The 24,216-nt window shown below is 41.5% G+C and overlaps 1 protein-coding gene across 2 annotated transcripts in view; it reads left to right on the top strand.

The window, feature by feature from the left end:
- The window catches only part of COL4A2 (collagen type IV alpha 2 chain), a 148,097-nt gene that overhangs the window by 105,075 nt on the left and 18,806 nt on the right, over window positions 1–24,216 (top strand). For both annotated transcript variants that reach the window (XM_082043569.1, XM_082043570.1), the window contains exons 14-32: window positions 924–968; window positions 2,147–2,206; window positions 3,323–3,367; window positions 5,911–5,964; window positions 6,222–6,288; window positions 7,592–7,693; window positions 8,101–8,256; window positions 9,705–9,797; window positions 10,098–10,264; window positions 13,066–13,138; window positions 13,224–13,330; window positions 14,431–14,632; window positions 15,375–15,434; window positions 16,202–16,264; window positions 18,625–18,732; window positions 20,627–20,848; window positions 21,902–22,063; window positions 22,653–22,823; window positions 23,965–24,108. In XM_082043569.1, coding sequence (XP_081899695.1) covers window positions 924–968; window positions 2,147–2,206; window positions 3,323–3,367; window positions 5,911–5,964; window positions 6,222–6,288; window positions 7,592–7,693; window positions 8,101–8,256; window positions 9,705–9,797; window positions 10,098–10,264; window positions 13,066–13,138; window positions 13,224–13,330; window positions 14,431–14,632; window positions 15,375–15,434; window positions 16,202–16,264; window positions 18,625–18,732; window positions 20,627–20,848; window positions 21,902–22,063; window positions 22,653–22,823; window positions 23,965–24,108 — 2,101 coding nt within the window. The remainder of the gene's footprint in view (window positions 1–923; window positions 969–2,146; window positions 2,207–3,322; window positions 3,368–5,910; window positions 5,965–6,221; window positions 6,289–7,591; window positions 7,694–8,100; window positions 8,257–9,704; window positions 9,798–10,097; window positions 10,265–13,065; window positions 13,139–13,223; window positions 13,331–14,430; window positions 14,633–15,374; window positions 15,435–16,201; window positions 16,265–18,624; window positions 18,733–20,626; window positions 20,849–21,901; window positions 22,064–22,652; window positions 22,824–23,964; window positions 24,109–24,216) is intronic.

The raw sequence follows: 24,216 nt of genomic DNA, 5'->3' as shown, positions 1-24,216 counted from the left end.
ATCTATATGGTGCAGATATTTGCATACTCACAATTAAGGCTTATTCATACATACTGGAGAAATCCTCAACAGCAAGATGCATTTTTATTCTCATCTATTACTTCTTGCTGGGAGCACCCTGTATACATATATTCTGTATCAGACACCAACCTTCAGACCAGTAGTTTTTCATCTTGATTTTGAAGTTAGAAAGTTCACATGGCTCATGCAATTTCTGCAGTGAGATAAGTAAATTGGTATGATACTGAAAGTTCTAAAAATGCCTTTGACAGTCTGCAGTCTGCATTAAGTAACATAGATGTTGGGATTCCCATGACTAAGCAGAGAAGTCTGCATATGAGCTACTTATCTGGAGAGCCTTTATATTAAATGGAGATATCGTCAATATAGTGAGTAGACTTTAGACTATGATTTGTCTCATCCTAAGAGGAACTCTTACTTTTGATCAGAGAATTCATAACCAGTAGGTAAAAATGGGAGAATGTGCACTTATTTATAGGCGTTACTCAGGCACTCACCACCCAGACATAGAACCATAGAATTACAGAATGGTTTGGGTTGGAAGGGACCTTAAAGATCACCTAGTTCTAACCCCTCTGCCATGAGCAGGGGCATCTTCCACTAGACCAGGTTGCTCAAAGTCCCATCCAACCAAGCTCATGAACAAGCCTGGAAACAACCTGGGGTATTCACATTCCTAGAAAGCTTTTCAGAAAAATTAGCAAATATTTTTTAAAAACAGCAACTTTAAAAAACTTCTTATGAAAACATGCATTTCATATGACAAGTGTATGAATAAAGAACAGCACAAGGGTGTTGTTTTTTTTCTCTTGACAAACATTAATCACTTTGTGTTGTAGAAAAGTCGTTGAAATGTAAATGGGAATGCTGAACATATCTGAATATTTTTTCTTTATTCTTAGGGTGAAAGAGGAGATCCTGGACAAAAAGGGGAAGCTGGAACTCCAGTAAGTCAAGTGGAAAAGAAGAACAAGGACAAATAATAATATTTGAATTAATACTGGTGCATTCTTCATTGAAATAATGCAATATAGATATGGAACAACATAAGCAGAGACACCAGTTCTGATGCTTAGAAAAACTAAACAACATGAGATGTAATAGTTTCACAGTGCAATCAGTCATTCTCTTACCAGTTTACCAAAATAAGATTTTCCCTTGTACATTTTTTAATTTTAGCTGTAACTATTAATAAGTCTCTTCACTACTGCTAATCTGCTGATCGATGGTTAAAAATTCCACTAAATTGTCTTAAATAAGTATATATGGAAATTTTCTCAATCCTGTCAGTCTACTTTGCAGCATATACAGACGTTTGGTCTCATTGGTCATTAAGTTTGTTGAGTAGGTGGACAATAATCCCATGTATTGCTGTACCATTTAGAGCTGTCAACCAGGCTTGACCAAATGTAGTTTAGTTAATTCACAGACGACCTCTAGGCTGTCTAAGTAGTTTCGCCATTAAGTGGTTCCTTTTTACTTCCCAGAGTGGTTTAAAATAGTATCTCTACCAATTAGAGATGCCTCACTGAACATTTTGCAGAGTTTAATTTGTCTGATGGTCTGGTCATCTTCTCTACGAGGTTATTGGAGAAGGTCGCAGTGTGAGCCCTGATGCACTCCAAAGGCAGTTACTAGCCAGTTCTTCAGCTGTTGGTCAGATCTTATACATTTAGAATTTTGTTGACTACATTGGGAAAACTGTAGATTTTATGCTGATGTAGCATATGCCTTTTTATTTTATAGTAGGATGGATAGCAGCATGCCTGTGTTTGCCAACTTGCTCTCTAAAGCTACAGTTTGGTCATAAGCTAAGTTGCTTAATTTGTCATGTAGCTGAACAACAACTTTGGCTCTTCTTCAGAGTTGCAGCCACAGAAGAAATAAAGGAGGAGATGATGGGAGGGAAGCCGTGTCCTCTCCCTGATGGCCTGCTCCTGCTATTGTAGTGAAGCAAGCACATTACACTTAATTTTAAGGATGACAGTTCCTTCACATGCAGCTATTATTAGATCCTCTGTGTGTTACAATGATGTTTTCTTCCTGTTTAGCTTCCATAAAAAAGTGTTACAATTTCTTTGCACATAATGAAGAAGTACGTTGAACTGACTTGTAATGTTCCTAGGGTGAAGTTCTCTATGCTGAAAAAGGTGAAGAAGGGGTAATGGGCTTCCCAGGACAAAGGGTGAGTCACTCATTAAAGGTAAAATTCACCGAGCTGGATGTGCAAATCCAAGCTGGGAGTTTGCCTTCAGGAACAAAACCCAAATTAGCAAACTGTAGAAATGATACTTCTCCAGCCTGTGGAGGGGTTTTGATAGATAAAGATCTGTTGCTGAATTAGTCAGGCTCAAAGGAATCTCAAGGCCGCTTCAAGAAGCTGAGAACAGAATCTGCTGTGAGAAAGAGGGGCGTTCCACAATCACCGGGGTCCTGGCATGGTGTGAATCATCGGACATATCATCAGTGAGACTCCAGCGCACGGACAGCCCACGATACTCATTTAGCAAATCCATGCTTGGAGCGTGGACGTGTGATTAGAATATAGTTGCATATATAAGGAGGCTTGTTTCTGTAATAAATGGCTTTAGCGTGATTCACATTGAATCGACTTGTTTTGCTGAGTCCTTATTCGTTCCAACACCAGCCCACCAGGTTGTGACCAGCTCTGAACTAACCCGATGTAGGGAAGTGAAAAGGCCATTTTGAAATATTAGGGGGAGGAGAGCCCCACAGGACTCACAGGTGTGCCTATACCATCATTAGCAAGCCTTGTTCCTCTCTTACCTAAAAGTGTGCTCACTAACCACAGTTGCTGTCCTGGTCCTCAGCACAGACTGTATGTCCCTGTTCCCATCTTAGCTCTTTCTAAACCATGGTTAACAAACATGACTTTGGCTCCAGTTACTTGTGGCGCCAGGAAAAAAGCTAATTTAAATACCACTACCTTGCAGCATCCATGGATGCTTTTTGGGCGGCAGTGTTGTGAAAGTGCTTAAACAGAGTGAGAACAGTACTCAGCATACATTAAAAAAAAAAAAAAATAAAAGCCATCTTTAAAATCTTCGTGTTCAATTTACATTGTCTTCATTAAGAGACAAAAATTAAATACCAGATTATATTTGAGACCTGTTCCGTTTGCACCATACATGAACCTAATTGAAAAAGTATCTGAACTGTGATTGTTAGTTTTAAGGTTTCAAGCTGTCGGATTTATTTTATCTAAGAAATAATAATGGCTCTTAACCATTAGGATGTTAGGATGTCACTGTATTTTGCTAACTTTGTTGTGCCTTCATAGGGACTGCCTGGCATCAATGGTTTTCCAGGACTCAGTGGAGAAAGAGTGAGTATTTTGTACAAGACTGTCATTTCTAACATGTATTTAGACAATTTATCTCAAGAGTAAACTGCAGGAGACAAATTCTGCCTGTAATTACACCAGCTTTAGTCTAACAAATAACATCTGGATTCATCCATCATTGTAATTTGGGGTCACTTAGTTTTCTCACCAGTGAGAAAAAAAATAACCTTATAATTAAAAAATGTTTTGCTTAAAACATGAGCACATTTTAAGAGCACTATGGGGAGGTGTCATTTTCATTGTACCCATTACTGTGACCATGATTTCCATAATTTTCTTCCTACATGCAGAAACCTACCTTTTTTGAATAGCTCTCTGCGGATGTGGTTGAGATACATGATTATCTTGAATATCACAAAAGACAAGAGAAGGAAACTGATAAATACACCAGTTAAATCTCTGTCCCCATAGAAACACACCCAAATATTTAAAATAGCATTCTGTCAGACAGAGAAGAGCTCATACTTTCTGTTTGTGCTCAGAAAAAGGCTTCTTCAGTCAGCATTAGAAATTACTTCCATGAGGTATTCAAATAGTTGTGGGATGCAAGACTTTTCCATGCTTCTCCATCCTTAGTTGTGTAAAGATTTGTCCTGCCACCAAGGCATAACAATAATAACATGAAACACATGGGACATATGAAATACAAAAAATAACGTTTGCGCAGCTATTTGGTCTGATCACAAAACCTGGTGGTGTGGAACGGAATATGCTATGAGCAGCGGCTGAGGGAACTGGGGCTGTTCAGCCTGGAGGAAAGGAGGCTGAGGGGAGACCTTATCGCTCTCTGCAACCACCTGAAAGGAGGTTGTAGCATGGAGGGGCTTGGTCTCTTCTCCTGAGTAGCAAGTGATAGGACAAGGGGAAATGGCCTCAAGTTGCACAAGGGGAGGTTTATATTGGATATTAGAAAAAAGTTCTTCATGGAAAGGGTTGTCAGGCATTGGAACAGACTGCTCAAGGAAGTGGTGGAGTCACCATCCCTGGAGGTGTTTAAAAGGCGTTTAGACGAGGATCTTAGGGACATGGTTTAGTGCTAGAGTTGGGTTAGGTTATGGTTGGACTCAATGATCCTGAGGGTCTCTTCCAACCAAAATGATTCTATGATTCTATCAGGAATACATACATGGAGAGGCTGATGCAAAATCCATTAAAATCCAATGGTTGACCTTAACACAGGTTCATGCTCCAGTCAGAAATGGTCAGTGGCTTCCCCTTGCTGAGGGCGAATCTTGGCAACAATCCTAGCAGAAGGTACATTGGTTTGGATGGAGTATCACTGTATAACGTGGGTATGAGAGGGGACAGCCTACTCAATGGGCTGTTAACAGCGACCTCTTTTTTGTTAGTTTGTGAGTGGTTTAATTCTTCAGAAAGAAAGAACGATGGTTAAGTCCTGCCTGCACACAGATGAAGTTGCAGTTAATTAGGAAGCTGCTGGCTTCACTTTTAGACCACCAGCTCCACCTAGTGTAAAGAGATTTTACACCTGATACTGGAGAGGCTCCTTTTCTGATGGTGTGATGTACAGTTGCCATTACGGAAAGGTCTCTGAAGCATGTGGTCCAGCTTGTGGCATCTTGATATCGGATGATCTGGCTACTAAAAGCCCACCTTTTTGGCATTTGTCTTTTTCCAGAGTCCGTATGGACATTTTCTATAGAGGACAAGATTTGTCAAAGAGCTGAGTAAAGCACACAGAAGAGAACATTTCTTCTGTATCAGCAACACTGACATCTGCACTTTGCTCTGTGCACCCCCAGCAGCTGAAATATGCTCTTGTGTGATAGGATGTCTCATGTTTTACCACATATATTTTAATCCGCATGCTTTGGATATCAAACCTTTTAGAAGAGTGAAGTGTGCAGGACCTTAAATTTTAGAACATATGCTGGAGTAGGAAAATTTTCCTCAGGCTATGACATGCCCGAGGTAGGAGAGGTGGATGAAGGCACCTTCAGGGCTGGTCCTGAGTTCTTCTCATTCTGCTGCAGAAATGCTCGTTGCCCAAACAGGCTCCAGCTGCCTGGAAAACAGCAAAATGGACCTCTGCGCTTCAGTGTGGTTTCACTGCTCACTGTTTGCATTCCAGTGAAAATACGTCCACTCAATGCAGCCTCATTTAGTCTTCTTGCAGTGGGTTGGTACATTCTGGCTGCCTGGCCCCTGTGTCTCAGGGTCAATGAGCACGATGGGAGCCCCTTTCTCCTCCACCATCCTGCAGCCTCCAAGGGGATGGTGCGCGTGTAGGTGCTCCTTCCACCTGCACCACTGCCAGGGGCAACAGAGTCTGTGCCACAGCAGGTCCCTCTAGCCTTTCACAGGAGTTAGGCTTGGTCTAAGAACATCAAAACAGGAGGATACTTAATGGTGTTACCCAAATTACTACACCTCAGGGAGACAAAATGCTCAGTTCTGTTGCATAGTTTTAACACTAACATCGCAGGAAGCCAGCTGCTGCAGACCAAATAATTTTATTATCTCTCTGATAAAGGAAAAGTAAATCATTTTTATGTGTTTTACAGGGTTTTCCAGGATTTGATGGTCCACCAGGTGCCTATGGTCCTAGGGGAAGCAAGGTACTGCTTTACTTTCATTTGCTAGAAGCAATAGTGTCATTTTGCCTTCTTTTCTGTGATGTAATAACAATTGTGTTTGTCATCGTTGTAGAACCAGTTATATGTGTGTTTAACTTGAAATCTCTGAGATTTCTTAAAAGTCACATCAGTGCTTTTGAAGGTTTGTTTCTTTGTGTTTCATGGGCATACCTTTCAATTTTAAAATAATTTCTCTAGGATAATGTGGTTAAATGTCTTACTTCAACTTCTGTTAACAGGGGGAGCCAGGCGAAATCGGTCCTCCAGGACCAGTTTCCTATTTTCCTTCTGGCTTCCCAAGGAAAGGTACGTCATCTTTGCTTAGATTGCTTACCTTAGCCACATTTTACTACCTTCTACACAGATGAAAAGCATCAAATCCTGAGAATTCAGCTCCTTAAAAAACTGTAGTTTGATAAACTGTTCCAGAAGGTGTAAATGCCTTCCAAGAGAGTGCCTTAGTCACCTTTTTGCAGGCAGGTGGCTTCTTTGTCTCTCCTGCTGAAGTGGTATTGCTTTACAAAAGGTATCCATGAATTCCTGTGCCCACAGAGAAGAAACAAGCAAAACAATAAGTGTGTCTTTGTTGTCCAGTGAAAGAAAGAATGGAAGACACATCAAAAAAGCATTGAGAAATAGAAGAGGATTTTTTTTTAATTTTTTTTAAATTAACAGATTTCCTTTGTGATCTTTTCACTAGGCTTGTAGCACCCACTGTCAGCGGTCCTGCAGAACTGTGGTGGCTCTGGCTAGCCAGACTAGAAATACATAAAAGCTGGTATTAGTTTGCCATTAGTTTGCTGGCACTTTTCCAGGGAATGTGCCAGCAAGCAGCAAGGATGATCACATACAATTGCTCCAGCCATTGAGTTTACTAGTCTTGTTGAAAGCCAGAGAGTCTAACAATGAATGGTTCCCTTCCTCTCAGAGAAAGGGGTCAGGAGGCCCAAAACATTGTTCAAATGTCCCCAAATACCATGCCAGGCTTGCAGGAGCAGGAGAAGCTGTCTAGAGAGACGATGAAGCAGGCAGAGGGCTGGACACAGCATATATCCTGTAGTGTCATTGACTTTTGACAAAAGGATGATACTTTCTGCAGGCAATAGCTGGGCCCAGGCAGATGTTTTCAGTACTGGGGAGCAGAGGAATATCATATATCATATATAATACATCTGATATAATGGCAACTTCTTGTAGGGAGAAGGGTCGGCTCTCCTCGGTGAGCTGGGCTCCTGTGCTCCCCAGGAGCAGTGTTGCTCTAGTGGTGTATTAGTAAGAGCTGAGAGATGTTCTTCTTCTTCCTGGACTTGGTGGATCTACACCATTCCTGTTACAGACCATGCTCAGCTCCCAGGTGTTCAGGCTCTACAGAAATCTCTGAGATATATTTCTTTTATTCAGATTGAAGCAGCATGAGGTAGCAGATTTTTGCATTTCTAAAGCTGCCTTTAAGAAAGTCTTGTAGATGCTAATATTCTGAAGCCTTTGAAGTTCCTAGTTTTTACTTTTTATGAACTGGGCAGTCCGCAGTGTATTGTAAATCAGCATTTATGGGTTGCAAACAGCATCACATTAACATGTCCTTTGTGGAACTGGGGATGTCTTTCAGGTGCAAGAGGTGATCCAGGCGTTCCAGGTGTTTCTGGACTGCAGGGAGACCCAGGAGAGGAGGGAGATCGTGGGTTGCCTGGTCTTCCTGGATTCTCTGATGGTAAGTAGTGCAGCAGTGCATTTTCCAACAGCTTAACTTTATAACAAGTTTCCGCTGGTACAGGGTTGAGGTGTGGAAAATATATGTGCAGACCATGGAATATGCAGTGCCGTGTGGTAGATAACTAATTGTGCGGGGCAAAAGCTGAAAGGAGCATTTTGCTTCAGCCTCAATGAGGCTCTGGCAAAACAACTGAAGTAGAGATGATGATACAGCCTTGCTTCAGTAACTGTTATTGATTTGCTTAAGTGAGAAATGCAGTTACCGTTTCTCTTGTATGCAAAATATTTCAATTTCTCCTTGCGTGCTAGATGCAGTTGCGTGAGCTTTCCCTTCTGCTCCGTTACAGGTCTTTGAGCAGTGTTCTTAAGAAATTGTTCTGAACTTCTTCCCTGCTTCTGTTTCAGCGGATGGGGATAAGCCAGGCTTACCTGGAGAAATGGGACCAAAAGGTGAAAAAGGTGAAATAGGATCTCCTGCTTATCAGGCAGGCCCACCTGGGTTTCCGGGTAAGCACGGCACACCAGGACTCCGTGGTCTACCTGGTCCCGCTGGACCCCCTGGTAAGTGCATGAAGAGAGATGATGAGAACTCACAGGAACATCTTTGCTTATTTTAAAGATAGCCAAGTGAGAAAGTAGATTGAGGGAATCAAATGGCAGGAAGGACACAAAGGGGAGAAGTGTCACATGCTCAACAATGAAGGAAAGGTTTGCATGATTTTTAGACACTCCTGGCAACATTCAAATGAAGAGGTCTGTTTTGGGCTGGGAGAAGGAGACAGGAATCAAGATGGTATGGGGGGTGGAGTATATGGCATATGAGTGTCAAGGAGTGACTGAGAGAGCTGGAGAAGCCAGCCTGGAGAAGAGAAAGCTTCCCCTACCTCTTGGGAGGTCATAGGGGAAATTGAGCCAGATGCTTCACAAGCTGCAACAAGGGAAGTTCTGCTTAGATATTGGGAGAATATTTTTCACCGTGAGGGTGGTCAGACACTGGAACAGGTTGCCCAAAGAGGTTGCAGACTCTCTATCTTTGGAGATATTCAGTACTCAGCTGGACAAGGCCCTGAGCAACTTGCTGTAACTTTGAGATTGGCCCTGCTTTGTGCAGAAGGTTGAACCAGGTGTCCTCCAGAAGCCGCTTCTGACTGAGATTGTGCTATGCCCCTGTGAAAAGCACCACACTGCAGTGCAAGAGCAGGAGTAGAGAAAAGGATGTGCAGGAGGTGATCCAGAGCAGGTGGTCTGTGGTACAGCAAAGTGGGTTGTGCTGAGAGGGAAGAAAGAAAAGCTAAGGAATTCAGGGTAAAAGAGCAAGGAATGGCAAGGATCATCTGCCATAGCAGTGGAAGAAGCAGTGAGGAGCAGGGGACTGGGAGTACCAGAAGTTACAAGGGTTATATCTGTGGTAGTAGACCAGAGTCCTGGGGCCATGTGTGTATCAAGACCACATCCTGTAAGCATGCTGAGATGACACCTAAGCCTACACAATCCCTGCACCCCTCATGATGGTTTCCAACCAAAGAAAACCTTGGCCCCAGGGCCGCCAGCTCCAGCCAGTTCCTGGTCACTGGAGCACACCAGCCCTGCAGTGCCATGGTGGCCAGAGGGAGCAAGAAGCCAGGCAAGCTGGCATAGGGGGCTGTCTGTGCTGAGAAATACTAAAGAAGGTGAATTTTTTGCAAAGAGATGAAAGCAAGCAGGGCTTAGGAAGTTAGAGGTGAGTGAATGGCCCTTTTAGAGCAGGGGAGGGTGACATTGGATAAGTAAGAGGGTCGAGAGATCATTAATATGCAACTAGAAGTTGGTGGGACCAGTTTGGGAAGCTGTGAGAGGGGGGCGAGAGGAAGAGAACAGGGAGTAGTTAAGAACAGACTGAATTAGACAGTAAATTGCATTAAGGGAGACAAAGGGGCAGATGCAGTGCAGCTCAAAGGAACAGGGAGGAAAGAGAAGGAAAGTAACGCTACAGTACCTTCATTTATGTTTTTATTTAATTAAACTTCTAGGTGCTCTCTTTGGATTAAAAGGACAGGAGGGGACACCAGGTAGATTTGGTGCGCAAGGTTTCCCTGGGCCAAGAGGACAAAAAGGACCTAAAGGTAGGTAGGCTATAACAGTGACTGGTGATCTACTGTTACTCATTGAGTGAAGCTCCTGTTGTATTCAATGTGAGTGTATTGAACTATGATGTACTCAGGGACTAATGAACTTGATCTGGGGCTAATACAACAAGGAAACATTGTGTTAGTTTCTTGTAAGAAAAAAATATACATGTACTTTTCTCAAGTATTTCAGAAACTATTCAAGCATTCTCAAGTCTGTATATAAAATTGATACGGCTGAACATCTATTTGTTGTGACAGAACATTCTTTCTTCTTTTTTCCGATCCTTTTCTTAGGCGAAGAAGGGGATTGCAGTCATTGCCTTCTGACTGAGGAACAAAGAAGGGGCTCTACTGGCTCCCCTGGCCCTCCTGGCTTTCCAGGAACCCCTGGACAACCTGGAAGGAAAGGAGAACCTGGTGATCAGGGACCGCATGGTCTTCCTGGCTACCCTGGAGCAAAAGTGAGTTACTTGTTTATTGCATAGTTTGATATGCCTACTAGGAAAAAACAAAACCAAACAAAACAAAACTGTTCTCCATGGAAAAATGATGAAAAGTATGATTTCTTTCTTTCTGTGCCACTTCAGTAGCTTTCGGATTGCTGTCTACAAAATACTGAAACCCCAAAATTGCTAGGATGGGGATGAAAAAAGGAGATTTGGGGAAAAGGGAAAGATTTCCTTGTAATCTGAAGTCCATTTCCATTTAAACAAAGCTGTTGCAGCAGCACCCTTTCAAGCAGCTGTAGTACTGAGTATCATCTGAGCATCTAGAAGGATAGCAGTTTCAGTAGTTCCTTAAGGTTGTTGCTAATAAGATGCATATGTCAAACTGAAGAAGTGTAAGGTTCTTGTTTCTCATACGTTAAGTCTCCCTAAAAAACACCATTCAATAACCCCGAGAAGAGGGCTTTGCTTATAATTGCTTGCTTGTTATTTACAGTTAAAGGCACTGTACTATGTGATATGTTAACTACGTCATGGTTCCTCAAAGTCAAAACCGACTCCATGAAGTCACATCTTCTCTCAGAATTTTAAAATAACATCTTGTAAAGCTGACCCAAAACTGATATTCTTTGTGCAAAGACATCAGAGCAAACATAACGTTTTCAGTTAGTGCTTAGGGCTCTTCTGAACATCAAAGAACCAAAATACACTCACAACTAGCTTGATTGAGATTTTTTAGAATTAAGTAAACTTTGACTGTATTGTTGCTGTCAAAAAAGGCAAAAAAAAATAGATCTTTTTTGCTGAAAATTGAAAATACTTTTATGAAAAGTCCTGCGTACTAGAAGTCATGAAAAAATTGACAAATATTTTCAAAAAGTCCAGTGTTGAAACTTCAATTCAAATTTTGCAAGTTTTGCGAGGGCTTGTGCTTTTGAAATGAAGAATTTCAATATCTTTATCCCAGAATTTGTTACCGTAGAACAGACAGTAGTACAGATATATACAGGCATAGCATAGTGTAGCAAAATACCACACAGCAGCAAAGCCCTGAATTCATCTCAGCTTTTCATCTGCAACAAATTCAAAGTATAGCAATTTAGCTTAAAGATTCTTGCTCCATATTCTTAGGCAGAAGTGACTCCATAATTCTTTGAGAATGTTCAACAAGTTACATATATGGACAATAAGTATATTTAATTTATATCGGATCTATATCAATTTAATGAAAATAAAATTTTATCCCAAGCAATGTTTTGTGGTGGTGATGGTGGTTTTGTTTTTTCTTGTGGAGAAAGAGACATTAGAAACAGCTCTAAAACATTTTGAAAACACCTGTGTGCTAAATTGCATTATACACAGCATCTAGACCTTGAAAAGAAAAAATAGCAAAATGAACATCATACTATTAATGCAGTGTTATTGCTCTAGATTTTTGCAGTTATGTAGTCAGTGGAATAGTTCAGCACTAATTTAAGTTCCTGAGATTATCTTGCAAAATATTTGCAAAAAGCAATGTCTAAAAAAAGTTTCTACAGTGGTATATAGATCTGGCTTCACTGACCACTAAAATGCAGCTTGCAAATATAGCTGGGTAAAGCAGGATCCTTATACTCAAATCTGATCTCCCCCTTTAGACTTACAGAAGTTTGAACCTATATTCTTGAGATGACCTGCAGCTGAGATAGAGTTTCCGCACATGCTTTTCAGCCACGGAAATATTGGAGAATGTCAGTAAAAGGCAGTCAGGCAAAAGACACCCTTTTCAATAAGTTATGGCGCAGAACTATTTTAAATGAAAAATAAATGCATCAGGTACACCCCTTTCATTCATTGTCTACCCTGGAATTCAGTAAGAGAAGGCTAGGAAAAACCTAACTTGTGGCTTATGTTTTAGTCATCATTAATGTAATTATTCAGAACTAAAGCTAACAGGCCTGAAATAGTCAATGTAACTGCTGAGCTTTGGCACCTGCCATGGGTTCGGTCCTGTGACTCAGAGGCTCTTGGCCAGAAGCTAGCAACACCACTTTTGGATGGGCTGTTCAGGAGGAGGATTCTGCATTATACCTCAGGATCAGGAGTGCCAAAGACTGGCCATTAGCTTCACCACAGTTTGTCTTTGCGAGAGAGGAAATCTCCCTCCTTGTAGGTTTTCAAAGCTTGACTAGGCAAGGCCTTGAGCAACCTGCTCTAGTTGCGAGCAGTGGGTTGGACTGGGGACCTCCAGCTCTCCCTTCTATCCAAAACCTGTGGTTTGAGGCAGTAAACTTAATCACTCTGTACCTCAGCCTCTGGTAAATGAAGATGGTGCTACTTTTCAGCTCCACAAGAGCATTGTAAATCAAAATCCACTGCCAACTATGAGCCTGTCCTCTCTTGTACTGGTGGGCAGGAGGAAATGCAGGTCAATATAACCCTGCAGTTTGTTTCCATGGTGCCAAAGAGTTCCTTACAGCAATTTCCTTAGTAGCTAACACTGAGTGATTTACCGTGTTTTCTCTGATGCAGTTCTGCAGCAGCAGTCATCTACAGGATTCTAGCTCATGGAAAGACACAGTTCTCCCAATGCCATCCTCATGCCTACCATGCCACATAGACCTTGGTCCTAGTTAGAACATATTAATATTCAGGCACAAGAGTGGGTTCACCAAAGAGGAAATAGTTCCTAAAACTAACCAGAAAGCAGTAAAATTTAAGGAAGGAGACTTTTTTTTTTTTTTAAGCAAGATGGTAGAAATATAAATCTTGATACTTATTTCTTAAGTGGTTCTGTTTCTTTTTTTTTTTTTTCCCCCCAATGTGTGTAACACTAGGGATTTCCAGGTCCACATGGATTTCCTGGACCAAAAGGAGAAAAGGGAGATTCTTTATACATAACTACTAAAGGTAGAGTAAAAATTAATGTTGCATATTTTGCAATTATTTACACCTTTCATGAGAGATTTGCCTTACAATGAAAGGTCTTCTTTAGGCACCAAAGGAATCCGAGGAGATCCTGGGCTGCCTGGCATCAGAGGTGAAGATGGTTTCCCAGGTAGAGATGGATTAGATGGTTTACCAGGACAGCCTGGCCTTCCAGTAAGTAGCAAATACTGCTAAATCATTTCCACCACACTCAATTGCTAATGCATTTAATTCTGAGACTGGCTTTTCTGGGTATTGCTATATCAAACATCAGTTTTACTCTCAGGTGTTTGGAATAGTCTTTCACTTTTGTTTCTATTTTATTTAAACAACTAAGTAATAGTGTATAACCCATTTAGGCCAGTTTGCTGTTGGTGGTCAGTCTGTGATAATTAGTGCTTTGTTAGTAACTCCTTATAGTGTTGCCTAAGAGAGATTCTGTGTGACTGACCTTCAACAGCTTTGTTATAAATTAGTTAAGGAAAAGCAAAATATACTACAATTTTTCATCCTCAAAATGTAGGTTGTGTCATCAAGTTTGATATCACCTCATCTAACTAACTGTAGCTGTCATGTAGTCTCTGTTGGTTTTCTAAGCTCCTTCTGTAGGCAAAAGGAAAAGGTAAAGACCTTGCAAGCAGGATTCATCTCACCTATCATAAATGCTGTTTTGCACCACTGAGATGTTCTTACATCGTAACTGAAGATGGGCCAGAGCCTTATCATCCAATCTGGACCACAGTGTTTTTTACTACCGCTGAAGATGGTACTTTTTGGTACTTCTGAGGATGGAAACATTTTCTAGTAATGTTCATAAGATATTGCAAAAAATATCACTAGAGTAATGGGTAAAGAAAGGAATCTGCCCACGTAGGCACACTTTTATGTCAGCTTCTCTCAAAGTCTCAGAACTAAATGCCCCACTACAACATCTCTTGCAATCCATGAAGTTTCCCCAAAAACCCACTTTCAGGCGTTCAGCAGTAAGCTGTTCACAGCAGTGGTTCATATTGCCCAAGTGCTGTTTGTTGGACAGCCTTTTAGGGGCACACTCCTTCTAAGAATGCTTTTCTCATGCCTTTTCTGCCCTGGGGTCTAAATTGAAGTCTGATGATTTCAAATATATTTTATTTGCAATGTTGCTTTAAAGAGCTGTGATGCAATACCTGAGGAATTGCTGCCTATAAGAAGCAGCATGAGGGTACTTCAGCTGTTTGAGTTTTGCTTGTTTCTCAGCAAAGTCAGGAGTGATCGACTCTGTTCACTTCCCACAGGGTGATGTTATCAGAGGTTTCCCAGGTGATCCTGGCTACCCGGGCGAGTTAGGCCCAAAGGGCTTTCCAGGAGAACCAGGCCTGCAGGGTGAAGGACTCCCTGGTCCAAAAGGGTACCGAGGTCCTCCAGGTGACCATGGACAAGATGGAAGCCCTGGGCCTCCAGGTCTGCCCGGCCTGCCAGGAGAGCCTGGCCAACTAGGTAAGAGATACCACTTTTTGTCTTGTATCAAAGCCATGGGAGATCCTTCCTGAATTGTGTGCAACATCCATACAGCACACTGTTGAAAAGGTAGAGTTTGGTGGGGCTTCATGCAGGTAAAAAGGGATTAATTCTATTAGTTGTCCAGAAATCTTAAACAGTAGTTTCACGTTAGGTATTGAAATAGCATCAATGAATGTGTTTGTGCCAGCAAGAAACATCTTTCAGATTCAAGCAGTTGGAGGCAACGGAGCGATGCTTTGCCATTGTAGTTCTCAAAGGTGGTTTTCTCTGGTCTTCCCCTTCCAACATAGTCTTTCATTGACCAGAGGAAATCATGTGTCCATCCTTCGGAGCTCTTCATAGTATCTTTGCAGCTTTCCAAATCCCTCCCAGCATAAGAACACCAGGGCTATGTTCACAAGAGCTCAGAGTTTTATTGCTCATCTTTGAGATACCTGGCAGAATGCACAAGCCAAAGCAGGCACCCACCAGCCCGACACAGTGCATGGGACACGTAGCCTCCTAAGTCTGACAGGGTTGGATTTTGGGCCTGGATCTAATTAGCAGATGGATAGGGAGTTCCAGTCTGTTATAGCAAATAGATTTCGTTGTATGTATGCATAACACATCAGAGAATACATTATCTGAGGTTCTAATAGATATTTTTGTTAGAATTAAGAGCATTTTAGAGTTTTTGTCTTTTAAATAATAACAGTCTTTTCCCATTCTTTGCTCATAGACTGTGGGCAGGTCTTTGAAGACTTTTCTAGAGGAGATGCAACTGAGCCAATATGGTCAGGTATGGCTTAAATATATTTAAATACTTAGTCTTACACTGCTCTTGTTGCTTGATACTTTCGTTCTGATGGCTGCTTTGGATGTTCTTGTTTGTAAAGTATTTGAACTTCAAGTTGCATATAACTACACGTATATTGTATGTAACTCTAAAGTAATTTAATCAAGTTGAATGTATTCTAAAATGATTGTAGTTTTAGCTCTGCAATTCAGAAATTCTTTCTTTCATTGCTTCTGAGAGTTTATTGTGACAAAATAATGATTACCCTGCAATCTATAACAACAGTCAAAGAAAATAGGCACCTAGGAGAATCTAAGCAACTTTTTTCAAAAGAAGAACTTTGAGTGAACATTTTCAGTGCAATTTGACATTTAAAGAAAAAGAGTCTTCATTTGTACCAAAATTGACTTGATTGCTTCAGGGGTGTCAATTCCCCACAGGGAAACAAATTGTCTTTCTTATTCTGAAAAATACAGCCTTCTGTGAGGCTGGAATACCCTTCCCATGCCAGTCTAACTGGAGCAGCCACCATTGCTCCTGTGAGATAGGCAGAAGTGCAGCTTTTCTTTCAGCTGTTGGGGTGGAACTCAGCTTGAGTGCCACCCATGAGCAATTTTTTTTTTTTTAATGAAGACTAAAACTTTTTTTAAATTATGGTTTTGCCCATTAATTTCATTCACCTGCTCTAATAATGTCTCATCTGCAGACACAGAGCTGATGAGAGACAGCATGTGAGCACATATGGTGCGACTAACCATCTTTCTTTGCAGGTGCGGGCTGTGTGAGGCCACCAAAGGGATCCCAAGGCAAGCCAGGGCTGCCAGGAGCCACGGGTAATGTTTTGCCTTCATTTTTGTTTCCCACATACACCACATTCTGAGGGAGATCTCGTCAAACCAATTAAAGTTGAGCCTTAACAGGCTGCAAGTTTTAGAAGTGACAATGGAAGAAAGTGTTAACTTGAAGCCATCAGAGATATCTTAAGCAGCGGCTGCAGTGGCTGCATGATTCCTGAGATAATTCTGCTTTTGCTAATGAGCATCAACCATGAAACAGAAGACAGAAAGGACAGCCTATTTGCTATTCTACATGTGCAAGTAGGGAGAGTATACAGAGTCTACAATTTTATTGTCACAAAAGCACCAACACCTCCTTTACACTATTTTCATCATCTGCTTAGAGTGATGTGGTTTTGTCCACAAGATTTCCCGCCATCTTCTCGGCCAGGATGGGGCTCTGCTATAGACAATCAAGTCTCTCGGTGTCCTAGGAGGTGCTGATGGCAACCAGTATAGCAAGCAAGGAGTCATCTTTATAGTCTCACAGCCTGATGCCCTTATGTTCCTTTGAAATTCCTGGCAACGTACACAGCCCACCCTAAGTTACACACTGGTTATTCAGTAGTCTCAAGACCTACGTGGTCGCTGTTGAATAAAATGTTTAAGTTGTTTTCTGTTTCAAACATGCAGCTAAAGCGCTTGCAAACTAAACATTGGTCTAAAATAAAAACTTTTTCTTACTACTGTTTAGCACAACATGGTAAGTCCACCTAACATCACATAATGAGTTATTGAAGTATGTGGTAAGCAGTGGTTGCATTCTCCATCTGCCTCCTTCTTTCTCTGACCTGGCTTTTTAATTAGCGCAGTACTGAACAGAATGAATGAAAGTCAGTTATTATAGATGGGAAACAAGACCAAGATGCTGTTTGGGTAAGAAGCACATTAGGATTTTTCATTGAGACTTGAAAGCCTAGGATTTTTCCGTTTAATTGCTTTCTGAGAAGTTATTGTTCATATAGGGGAGAGAACAATAGTCCTGTACAGCGCTGGGAAAATGCTATTCACACTGCATTGGCTGTTTATGTGCACCTTATTTGTGTCTTTTTGAAGTTTTCCTTTGCCCCTTCACAAACAACAGCTAAAATTAAAAAAAAAAATCATGGTTAAAGAAAGGAGATTCAGAAAACTAAAGTGGAAAAAAGTGTCAAAATTCAAGTGATATTTCCCTTGGTTTGTCATAGTTAGAAGTGGAGAGAAACTTGCTTTCAGAGTAATAAAAAAAAATGAGTTGTAATTCTTGGTGATGCTAAGCAACAACACTTAAAATGTTAAAGCATGTTGTTGACCTTCAAGCCAGAGCTGGGAACTTAAAGAGTTCGTGGAGCTGGGGAGAGCAGGGAAACAAAGCATTCCACGGGAATTATTTTCAAATAACTTTACCAAAAAATCTTGATCTTGGAACCAATGAGTTAAAGAGACACATGTAATAAAACTATTGCATTTATTTATATATATACATATGTATATTATATACATGCATAATTTTACAAGCTTAACAAAGAATCCTATGAAATTCTTGCAGGTTTTGAGATGTTAAGAAACAATAATATTTGCCCTTACCCTAATGTCAAATACCTCATCACAAGGAAGCAAGGTTTTATTTTACCTGTCAGGAGATAACTTCCTGTGAACATGAGTTCAGTGCCCAAGGAACAATTTTTCAGGGCACAGCCTTCTTTTACTACTGAAGCTATAGACTTGTACTGTGACAAATATAGTAAGTAGGCTAGTTAATTTGTATTCAGTTTTTAGGATTATTAGATCTAACCTTTAGCCTTACATTTCCATTTCGTGGTCATCTAAATCAGTCTGCTCTTGTTCTGTGATCAGTTTAGCAGGGACTGGGAAAATTTGCTCTTCATACAGCATCTCATTGTGCCATTTCTGTTGAGCGTTCTTCTTTGACATCACTGCCTTTTGACCTTAAGCTAAAAGCCTTAATTTACAAAATATTAAAAGTCTCCAGAAGTCTGTAAGGCTAATTATTTTCACCCTAGTAGTCTCTGTATCATTAGTCTTTCAGTCAGGTTAATCCATATTTGTAAGAGCACTTAGCCTAGATTTTTGGTCCATGTCGTGGGATCTTGAATACTGCTAAAAAGCTACAGTACACATGGTGTTTCAAAAATATGGACCCAATTTGGAATTACTGTATCTTTGAAATTGGGTCCATCTTTTTGAAACACGCTGTAGTCCCATTAAATTAAGAAAAAAAATAATAAAATAATAATAATCTTTGCATCTGGAAACACATCATTATGATGTTTACCACTACTTTTTCTTACGTTATATGCATGTTTCTGTTTTGTTTGTTCAGATCACATTTTCTTACTTTCTTTTATATAATTTAGGTGCAAAAGGTGCAAGAGGATTCCCAGGTGATCCAGGTCCGGTGGGATACCCAGGGCTAAATGGTACACGAGGTGATCCAGGTCGGGAAGGACTCCCAGGTCCTCCAGGTATCTTGAAATTATCAGTTATTCTTTATATACTTTGGACCTCTTTACTAGGGTCACTGAAACACAAAAACTTGATTCTGGTTACATTTTCATTTATCTTCCCTTCCATATTCAAACAATAAACTATTATACAAAACTACTGCTTTTCAAATCTGAAAGGATTTCCTGCAACTTCTATAATGATGAAAAGTAACATAGATGCCAAACTTTCAAAATCTGCTTTATAATGCAAAATTATAAATGTAACAGTAAAAATTCATGAAGTCCACATATAAAGAAAGAAATTCAATAACAAGATATTTCAGATTCCAAGTGGAATATATTCAGAAAGGAAGAAAATATTAGTATTTCTATTTAACTCTTTCTGTCATTAGTATGAATTATAGTGGACATATCAAAGGCAGAGTACTAGCTACTCACCCTGCCCATAGGCAGCTGTATTTCCACACAGTGTTTTCTAGTGTTCAGTGCCTGTCATATTTTATGCTAGTCTGTAATAGGTACATATTAAATCCCAGGGCTTCTGTATCTCTCCAGAGGTTCCAGGATGTCCAAGACACATCAGTTAATTGCATGTATAGTTGATCTGTTCGTAGATAGTAAGTCAGATGAGCCTAAAATAGTGTCACTGCACACACGTATAAGCTGTAGTGGGTATGTTCACAGATCATCAGTCAGTCCAGCAAGAGTTACTGCCAGAAACTACCACTTCCTTGTGGTTGAAAAGGTTAATTAGGTCAGAGAAATGGGCACCGAGATTTTCTGCAGCACAGTTCAGAAGCCATTGATGCAACTTAATTTAGGAGCTCTTTAGATATTCTCTGCATCTGTCTGTTTTCCAGTTCCTAAATCCTCACAGATACCAAAGTGCTGCAAACTTTCCCAAATCCAGTGCCCAGGTGCTGCTTCGCCCTAAGTCAGCACACAACCTGGAAGTATTCTCTAGGTTCATCTACAGCATCTGCAGTAGCAAAAGAAGAGTCAATGCATGTCCTGGTCAACAGGCAAGGGATGCATCATAAAACATGGCTCTGTGCAGCATAGGGCAGAACCATGAACCTGCATTTCCCCTGCTAAGCTCTGCAGAGTGCTCTACATGCTGAATCAGGGCTCCCAACCGATGTGGCTCCCGGGCCACAGGGTGGTGAGGACTCAGACCAATTCTATGCAGTCTTCCATACTGTCTTTCGCCAGTGCTTGGACGCAGCTTCCAGTCCAGGTCATGTTTCCCAGTCCGCAATAAACCTTTCCCCTGTCATTTGTGGTAATGAGGGCTTGTGCCCTCCTAGTCATTCACCTGCAGGGTGGGGGACAGGGATGGTGGTGCTCTTTCATCAGGAGTGTGAAGCGATTGGCGTTGGCCCCTTGAGATGTGTGGGGAGCAGCAACAGCAATGACCCATCTGGGCAACTCCCTCAGGTCTTCCCAGTTCACAAGGATGCATTCATTCCTCATTAACTTTTTAAAATTTGACTCCCTGAAGTGCCTTACCCCAGCTGCATAACAAACCAGGTTTTTACGTACAGGAACTGGGGTTTTGCCCTTGCAGAATAAGAAGTTTATATTATAAAATGCAGCAATAGCCATGTCAAAATAGTTGCACAGAAGTAACTGTGCTTGGAGCTGTGGATCTTTTCTCACCCAGGCACTAGGCATCCTGAGGCATCAGTCACCTGTAAGTTCTGCCAATTTCTACATTTGGTCAAATGTTGTTACAAATGCTGTGTGGTTTAAAAACACATATATGGGCTTCAGTTCATTTAATTCTACCGGTTTCTGCTAAGAACTAGGAGAAATTACAATAGTATAGAAGGTGTCATGATGGTATATATGGGATTTGAACTCCAGCATTTGCAGTGAAACCTGTGATGCCTAATCCTTCTTTTATTTGTAGGTTTTACTGGGCCCAGGGGAGACAGGGGCCCCAACGGTCTACCTGGACTACAGGGACACCCAGGCCTTACAGGAAAACCCGGTGCTCAGGGAGTGCCAGGACTGAAGGGCTTACCTGGTGATGTTTTAGGAGCACCAGCAGGTTCCCGAGGGGATGCTGGGCTCCCTGGCTTCCCAGGGTTGAAAGGTCTGCCAGGAGATCAAGGAGTACCAGGAATAAGAGGTAACAGCTACTTCAAATAAAGAAATTTTTGAGTAAGAGTGTGGTATAAATGTAACCAGATTACAGAAATGTGAGAGTAATAAGGGAGTGTGTTACGATGCATTTGGAGGTAATGATAATCCCAGCACCTGATGATCTCCCATTTATCTTGCAGTTCTGACCAAATGCCTCCAAAAACAGTGTGTGAAATTTTGCATGAGTGATATTTTTTGGTTTTGTATGAAGTACTAGTGATTGCTTTATGTTATCTTAAACTACTAGCCCCTCAGAACAGAGAGCTAATCCTGGATTCTGTTGTTGAGAAAACTCACATGACCTCAGTTATAAAGTACTTAAAAAAGAGAAGCAGATCCACTTGGCCTGGATTTTAAGTTCCATATACTTTTGAGGTCTTGTACGCTACCGCTTCTCCAATCTGAATGTAAAGCAGGCATTACCTTTTAAATCTGGAAGGGCTTGACACTGCTTTTGCCATATATCACAGAGATGTAAATTTTCAACCAGTGCACTGAGTCATGTAGAATCAGGGCCACTTTTCTTAGGAATTTGTATGAATCTTATAAAAATGCCTTGTAAAGACCTTACTTGAAATTTTTCCAACAATGACAGAAAAACAGAACCCACCATCTGCCTTAATTGTTCCCATTCTTGCCTATTGCATTTTAGAAAAGATACAGAGCATTATTTCAGTGATTTCGTCAGCTGCTTGTTTCAATTCTTACAAAGGTGTATGTGATAAAAAGAGAGATTGGGAGTTCCAGAATTATTTGAGTTAGAAGTGGAAGAGACCTGCTCCGACTGTATTCACTTGGTGCCAAATTGTTTCCATTCATCTGAAAGAGCCACTCAACCTTTCCAATGCAAATATTGAGATCAGTACTGACAAGGTCAATTATTTAGAAACTAATGAGCAGTCTTCTAATCTGTTTTTCCTGTTCTAACTGAATTTTCAGAGGAAAAAAAATACCCTGAAAGTCTAGTGTGCACATAGAGGTGATATGTAATAACTCCCTAGATATTTATGCTCTCTAATGCATGATTATGGTATTTCAGGAGCGGATGGTAACCCAGGTTTGGCAGGAGCCAAAGGAGAGCCAGGGCCGCAAGGTCTCCCTGGTTTGATGGGATTGCCGGGAATACCGGGCACGCGTGGATTCCCAGGGCCGCCGGGAAACCCTGGGCCAGATGGTGGGCCTGGCCCTCAAGGACCTGTTGGTGAGGAAGTATTGCTGTCCTGTGTCACTCCTTCTGCCATCCTTTGCAGCAGGGCAACTGTGTGGTTTGCACAGCAGATGGTTAAGCTCAGGGTTGTGGCACATGCCATGCTTTAATCCCCAGCCGAGGAAATGACGGTAATTGTGCAGACACTGTGATTGCAAATGGTGCTGGTGTCACAGGTGGGAAGTAGGGGTGATGATGGTCTCCACTGGCAGAGCTGCTGCTTGTCCTTCAACAGCCATCCACCAAGCCAGGTCAGAGGTTGCTGGTGGCAGACTGGGAGAAGGGAGCTACCAAATGAAAGTAGTCTTATGGAAAAAGGGCCTAATTCTTAAAGAGAAGGAGAAGGTCCTGTTGGAACAAGGTACAGAATCAAGCTGGTAGCAAGACTGGTTTGCACTGATGAGCTGCCTTCTCTTTATAATCATTTATGCATTTCTTTGCAGAAAAAAAAAAATCCTAATTTGCCCCCCTCAACATGAAGTTGGTAGGATTGCAGTTTTCTCCCTCTTGAGCTACCTTTTATGAAATCATCACTCATGTCCAAATGCTTTTTAATTTCCTTGTTTGTGTGTTCACATGGCAGGTCCACCTGGTGCTAGGGGAGAAGATGGTGAGCAAGGTGTTCCTGGCCCCATAGGCCTGAAAGGTCTGGCTGGTGACAAAGGTGATATGGGTTACCCAGGATTACAAGGTAGACCTGGTGTGCCTGGTCCTCGTGGCGTAAGCGGAATGGACGGCTTTCCAGGAGACAAAGGTGAGCTCTGGGCAGTTGCTTTGAAAAAAAGTCATGTTGCTTAAAGCTGTTCTGTGCTGAGATGAATGGGACAGGTTCTCTGCTGTGCTACCTCTGTTTAAAGCAGAAGAATTAGGGTCATATGCCTAATATATTCCAAAATCACTGCCTGTTTTCCCCTGTGTTATACTTGGCGAAATGCTAGCTTGTGACGTGCAGCTCTATTTAGAAAGGCAATGGCTGTTTTATTTCTCCTTTTAAAAAATATACAGTATTTACTTTTTTCTCTCTCCAAATTTTTTCCATTCTCCCAGTCCCACTGGCTCTCAGTGAAATTAAGGAGGTGTTTCCCCAAAGCTTTGTTTTAAAGGTTTTTAAAGCTGGCAGTTGTGTACTGAGCAATGCCAGACACAAGACCTCAGTGTTGACTTTTACCAGGATACTAATCTTACATATAGAGAAGGTGAGATTCTCACTTGTCAGCCACAAAAACGCTTTGTATAATGCAAGTTCTCTGCATCACACCGGGGGTTTCAGCAGAATTCAACTCCATGTGAAGAAAGTTAAATGCAAGGGAGGCGGGGGCATGCCTAAAAATACATGTTACCATTTCATCAGTTAGAAAGATAGGACTGTTTTCCTAGGACAGGTCTGGAGTACCGATCAGTTCTCATGTGAGAGGAATGAAGATCTATTTGTTAGCATGACTTGTGTAAAACAGCAATGCTGTTGTTTAGAAAAGAGCAGTATGGGAATATTTGGTGAGAAAGGGCTAGCCAGTCCTAGACCCGTGATTTGTATCTCTACATGTAGAGGAACAGGCTGACTAACAACCTTGCACAGAAATAGGTAGTTTTCTCTAGCTTACCTGCAGGAGAGGAGTTAAACTGGTCTTTCAGAAGATGACACTAAGTTCTGGTCATCTCCATAATATCTCCTCTTGGCCAGTTGAGGCAGCTCAGTGTACCCCTGCTCTTGTTTACCTCTCAGAGAGCTTGGGTGCCTGATCCATAGCTGCAGATTGCCTTAGGCATCAAGGCACCCAAAAATGAGTACTGCTGCACTGAAGTTGTCATTCCGTTTTAGTCATGCGTTGCTGGTTCACATTTATTTGCAGGAATCTGAGTCAGTTAACAGTTCTCTTCCCCTTCTTTCTTTAAAGGCTCAAGAGGTTCACCTGGCATTGAGGGTTTCAAAGGCATGACCGGCCTAAAAGGAAGACCAGGCATCAAGGGAATCAAAGGAGAATTTGGCCCATTGGGGGCTCAGGGCGATAAAGGCGCACAGGGCGCGCGTGGCTTTAAAGGTATTTACTTATGGGTGGTATCAGTATGTTTGCCTTTCACATCTGGAAAACTATTTTACAAGGACACGAAGACAAAGAAGACACATTCTTCACATGGCAAATTTAGCT

The sequence above is a fragment of the Streptopelia decaocto genome (assembly GCF_964273445.1).
Source record: "Streptopelia decaocto genome assembly, chromosome: 1".
NCBI lineage: Eukaryota > Metazoa > Chordata > Aves > Columbiformes > Columbidae > Streptopelia > Streptopelia decaocto.
The sequence above is the reverse complement of the archived record's forward strand: the minus strand, read 5'-3'. Positions and strand labels throughout refer to the sequence as shown.